The 5,850-nt window shown below is 38.6% G+C and overlaps 1 protein-coding gene and 1 long non-coding RNA gene across 3 annotated transcripts in view; one reads left to right on the forward strand and one right to left on the reverse strand.

The window, feature by feature from the left end:
* Positions 1–2,006: 2,006 nt before the first annotated feature.
* LOC118598758 lies at positions 2,007–4,861 on the reverse strand. The gene is made up of 2 exons (XR_004947864.1): positions 4,638–4,861; positions 2,007–3,380 (listed from the first exon to the last, which is right to left on the reverse strand). It is a non-coding gene; the product is annotated as an uncharacterized LOC118598758 (long non-coding RNA).
* LOC112144928 (dihydropyridine-sensitive L-type skeletal muscle calcium channel subunit alpha-1) overlaps positions 3,342–5,850 on the forward strand; it is a 28,193-nt gene continuing 25,684 nt past the window's right edge. For both annotated transcript variants that reach the window (XR_004947863.1, XM_036211890.1), the window contains exons 1-2: positions 3,342–3,775; positions 4,541–4,680. Coding sequence is in view for 1 of the 2 variants with exons in the window: in XM_036211890.1 (XP_036067783.1) it covers positions 3,641–3,775; positions 4,541–4,680 (275 nt within the window). In the remaining variant the exon portion in view is untranslated. The remainder of the gene's footprint in view (positions 3,776–4,540; positions 4,681–5,850) is intronic.

The raw sequence follows: 5,850 nt of genomic DNA on the forward strand, positions 1-5,850 counted from the left end.
CAACAAAATTACTGCACAATCAACTCCTGATGCACGATTACTGAACTCTGCTGCCATCAGTGGCGCCTCCACAAATGTTTCCTGGGGGTGGTCGCTGGGGGGCCACTTTAAATCTTGGGGTGGCAAACCAAAACATGACCTATATTTTCTAAAGTCATTCTACTGAACAACCTGTAGAAAAATATCAGAACATATCTGCTGATATACTTTGATCTACTGTGTCTATATTTCATGTTAGTAATGTGCATAGACGAATAAAAGTACAGCTAACATTTTGAGTTGCACAAAAATGTAGTTTTATTTTCCAATTAGACAGGAATCCCCATGGACTGTGATGGTTGCAGACGATTTTGTGATTTTTAGTGAGAGCAGCCATGAAACAGGGACTGAAGAAAAGACAGGAAGCAGAGCTGGAGGTAGCAGAGATGAAGATGCTGAGGTTCTCTTTGGGAGTTACCAGGATGGATAGGATCAGGAATGAATACATCAGAGGGACAGCACATGTTAGAGGTTTTGGAGATAAAGTCCAGACTGAGATGGTTTGGACATGTTCAGAGCAGAGACAGTGGATATATTGTTTAAAAGATTCTGAGTCTGGAGTTGCAGGGAAGAGGTCTAGAAGAAGACCAAAGAGGAAGTCTATGCGGATCCAGTGAACAAATTAGATGAAAGGATGCAGAAGACGGTTAGATGGAGGAAACTCATTGGCTGTGGAGACCCTGAAGGGAAAGCCCAAAAGGAAAAAATGATTAAACACACTTTTAGAAGAGGTCCAGAAAAATGAAATTCTCCAGGGAAAAGTTATAAACTAAAAAGTAACTTTAAAAAAAGTGCATTAGCAGATGAAGATCTACTTGTCCTCCATGGATTTTTCCTCTTTATCCATTTCAAAAGCATTACAACTGTTGTTGTTTCACTTGGCGCTTTCTTCTTTTGTCTTTACTCGGCTTATGTTTTGCTGCTACTGCTGCACACTTTAGAGTCCCCCCCCCCCCNNNNCCCCCCCCCCCCCCAACACACACACACATACACCCCAACGCATATTTGACCATTCAGGTACGGCTTGAAGAGAAATAAAGAGAGATGACAACAGAAAGATAAAATAATAAATAATTAATGATAATCATAATTATGAAAGAAGATGCTCCCATAAATAAAGGAGGCATAACGAAAATTCGTGGGGTTAGGGACCGGGGACTTCCAGTTGGAGATCCATACCCATCCAAATCACTTCTGATCATGCTTTGTAAACATTTATTAAATAACTTTGGAGTATTGCTTAACATAAAGAGTTATTTTTTTATTATTAAGTGTCTATGGATAAGACACTTAACCACACATTGTCACCTGCCTGATTTGTACTTTAGGAGCTCTGCTGCCACCTTCTGGTTTCCTGGTGAATCTCACTTTGGGTACTTTTCTCTGAATCAAATCTCATCCAAAGCAGGGATGGGGAACCATTGAACACAGGATCTGCATGTTTTCCAGATATCATTGCTATTGCAATGCGGCTCTCTGTCCCCTTACGTGATCTTAAAGCTAACAGCAAAAGATGTCACCACCAGATTAATCATTTAACTCTTTAGCAGTTTGTGGCTGAACACTAATCAGGGTTGCACACTTTTAATCTGAACTTAATTCTATTCTTTCTTTCCTGAAGAGTAGACTAGAGACTAACTGCGTTCACAGTCAGATTGGATGATTTTGAGCCAGTCTAAAAATGAAGAGGAACAGGGAGATTGCAGAGAGCAGAAGTGAAGAAGGTGGAGAACTTTAAGCCCTTTGGGTTGACATGGGTAATCATGCACATCTCATGCACATGCACACATAGCATTGAGGGTGAAAAAAATGTGGCTTTTGAAAATGTATTTATTGTTTTCTATTAACCCTTTCACACCATATTTCACTAATTTGGAACATACAATTTAATCCAGGACTCAACTTAATTTAAATATAACTTAATTTATAATTTACATATATTGCTTTTTTCTTTCTTTTTTGCATTCTTTGCACAAGGGAGATGTTGCTACATTTTGTTGTACTCTATATGATGACAATAAAGCTATTCTATTCTATTCCATTCTATTCTATTCTAATTTAGCACCTTAAAAGTGAAAACACACTGATTTTTTTGAAGGGGTTAAATAAAACAATTTTAAAAAGTCAAAAAAAAAGAAACACAAGATAAGACAAAATCAAGGGATGAAATTTCCATATCAATAAAACACCATCGGTGTGTCGTTACCTAAAGAGGGTTGCCACGACTGGTAGATGCTGCAGTCACAGCTAAACCAGAGGGTTTCTTGTCATTCTGAAGGATTTGTTTTTTCTTTACAGTAATACCCAAAGGACATTTGTGTATTTGGTGTTTTTAACATGTTCTTGTGGCATTTTTCTGATGATAAAAATTAAGCACAAAATTACATTTCTGAGTATTTCTTTATTCAAAAGAGCCAATGAAAAAATATAAAAATATGTTGGGCGGACCGCAAACTTCCCGCTCTGCTCCATTCCGATGCATGCACTTGCAGACAAATAGATCCATGAACCTTTAGGTTTTGAGCTTGCTTCTGACTCAAAACTCTTTGACTGAAGAGCTCCAATATCGCTTGCCGTTTTTTTGCACAGGTAATGCTAGGTTGGGGGTGTGACAAGCTTTGAGCTAACAGGAGAGTGAGTAAACAGAAAGCTCTCAGCAACAGGAAAGGGTGTGGGGTTGCTCTGCATTAACGGTCCTGCCCACATCAAGTAATGTCTGATGAACTGCTGCTGCTCTGGATAAACTTAAATGTTTTCTTTTTTGTTCATCATTATAGTAAAAAAAAAAAAGACTGGCCACGCTTTTAAAATAGATCAAAAATATGATTGGGGTGGGAATTTAAGTGAATTTTTATTTGATTTTATTCAATTTTATTTATATAGACTAAAATAAAAAAAACAATTGTCTCATTGGAATTCAAACCAGTTCTGTTCTTACCTGCTTCAAAGCAGCTCCTGAGTCCTGACAGGCTCTTGTGACCTTCCCTCTCAGCTCTGACACATGTCATCCACTCAAACCCAGTGTTGTAATGCCACCCATTGTCATAATCACACTCATCATCTATATTTATTCTCCGCAGCCAAACAGCTGCTCAGTAAACCAATCTTACAGTGAGGACAGCTGCCATTCCGCTCAGAGACAGAGGGTCGAGCTGGACGGTGGCTCAGAGGCTCTGCTGTCCCCTAAGCGGATGGGACAAAAAGACATTTTTACAATTCAACAAATGTCCTACCATTCAGCCTTCAATTACAGATACAACTGAAAGAATTACTCTCTGAAAGCCATCATGGCGGAAAGCAGTAGCCCCCCCTTGTCATCGTACATCATGGATGAGGAAACGCTGAAGAGGAAACAGAAGGAGAAGCTGAAGAAGCTGATGGCCACAGGAGGAAACCCCCGGCCCGCACGCTCCCTTCTCTTCTTCACTCTGAGGAATCCCTTCCGTAAGGCGTGCATCACCGTCGTGGAGTGGAAGTATCCTCAGAAAAGAGGGGGGGGTCGGGGGACTGCATTTTACACAAATCTGCTGCAGTTCTGGAGGCTCAGAACTCTGAACTGTGTGCAAGATGGAAAAAAAAGAAAAAAAATCTACTGAAAAAAATGTTTGTCCTTCCTATTCACATGTTCAGACCTTTTGAGATCATTATCCTGCTCTCCATCTTTGCAAACTGTGTGGCCCTGGCCGTGTACCTGCCCATGCCCGAGGAGGACAGCAACAACACCAACAGCAACCTGGTAGGAGCTCACGCCTACAGCACTCGACTCAACATTACAACAGATTATTCTCAGACAGTTTGATTTAATAAAGTTTTAAGCATGTCAAACAAACCAACTACAAACCCTAAGTCATCCTTTAAACGCTGCCATCCATTTCATGATGGACATCACTCTAACCTTGCAAGACTGGAATAAACTATTATTAATCACTGATTTCACTACTACACACGGCTGCATTCCCCATTGATCCCCCCGGACATCAGCAGTGGCTGTCAGACATCTGTGTGGATCAGTGGCCGCAGAAAACACTCCTCTTTCTGGGACGGGATACATGTGGGGGGGTTGCCCTTCTGAAAGTTCGGAAGGACGGCCTTGGGTTCATGTATCAGTTTGAAGCCGCTGAAGGGCGCCGCCAGCATGATGTGATTTTAAATAGACACTCGGAGCATACCTTTGCTAAAACTGAAAAAGAAAAAAAATAATGTTTGATGTTACCGCAGCACAAAAAACAAAAAAAAAAATGCTGAGATAACATGGAGGTGGAGATATAATCTGACAAATGCTGGAAATAAAGAAAGAAGAAGGATTTAGCAAATAAAAGCTGAAAGTTTGAGGAATAAAAAGCTAAAAAAAGGAGGTTAGTTTAACAAATAGACAAAAGGATGCATGTTCTGTCAAATATACACACAAGTTTACATGTTTGTCTGTCTGGTGGTGATAACTTGTTAGTAATCATAAAGAGCAATGTTTATGAGTTTGATTCTTTTTTTCTTTTAACTGCAGGAAAGCCTAGAGTACATCTTCCTCATCATCTTCTCCATAGAATGCTTTCTAAAGATCATAGCGTATGGATTTCTGTTCCACGCAGACGCATACTTACGAAACTGCTGGAACATTCTGGACTTTGTCTGCGTTTCTGTTGGGTGAGTGGACCCGAGGGTGGTATGGTGTGCTTTGACAGGTTGCTGGAAATTTGGACGACGGCTTTCACAGTTGATGTTTTTAATTGACATTATCCTTTTTTTTTCTTTTTCAACATTTAATATGAAATTCATTAGGGGAAAAAAATGCAATTCTAACATGAAAAATGTGCAGTCATTTTACATTTTTCTAGTGTAAAAAAAAAACAAACAAAATTTTCATAGGAATTTTTAAAAAATATAAAACAAGTCTGAACAGATTTTTTGTAATAATCACTGATTAATTTCTAGGGCTGTAACGAGTATCCGGGTGCTCGGGTATTCGCGATCTGCTCCCAGAATTTCGAGTATGGATATTCGCGACCTCCAAGATCGCTGATTCGCGATCTTTATAAATATAGTAAATTGTAGCAAAAGAAGATCAAAATATCAATTGGGGACGATGTATTTTTGCTCTGAAATGCAGATTAATGTCGGATTTTAAGTTTATGAACTAAAATAAAGCCAAAAGAGGTGCGGTGCCGCTACCGGAAGTAAACACATCTTCGTGACGATGAAGCTTCCGGTTTTTAAAGTAAAACTAGCGAGAGCTTTTTTTCCGTTCAAAACTGAGACTGAAGTTCCACTCACAGACATATCTTTTTAAAAAATGAATTAACTTTAACATCGGAGCTTTAGCGTCAGTGTTTACATTACTTCGGTTATGATAACTCTTCAACATTTGACGTAATTAACGAAACTCCAGTTTATTCTGAAGAAACAGCCTCGCGCTGCTGGAAGGTGCATGTAATCAACGTGAATCAGCTGATTCTGCTGCGAAAAAAAACTTTTTCATAGGAGCTCTGCAGCAATATGTGATGCTTAGAACGTAAAATATTGAAGAACTTTGAAGATAAAAAACTGTGTAGAACATTTTCAGGTTTTGTTGTTAAATGACCCAAAACAAAAGTGATTTTTATCCTTTTTATGTTGTTTTACTGCTGAACCAGAAGATTGAAAAATAAGAAACAAAAAAACTTTAAAATGACAAAAAAAAAGTCTTTTTATCTAAATCTTTGTATTATTTTTTATCAGTTTAGTTGATTCTGATCACCTGTTCTAAATAAAGGTATAAATGATAATTAAATACAAATAATTTCAATTTTCATCCATCTAGTAAATACACATAGCAAT

This window comes from Oryzias melastigma, linkage group LG5 (genome assembly GCF_002922805.2).
Source record: "Oryzias melastigma strain HK-1 linkage group LG5, ASM292280v2, whole genome shotgun sequence".
NCBI lineage: Eukaryota > Metazoa > Chordata > Actinopteri > Beloniformes > Adrianichthyidae > Oryzias > Oryzias melastigma.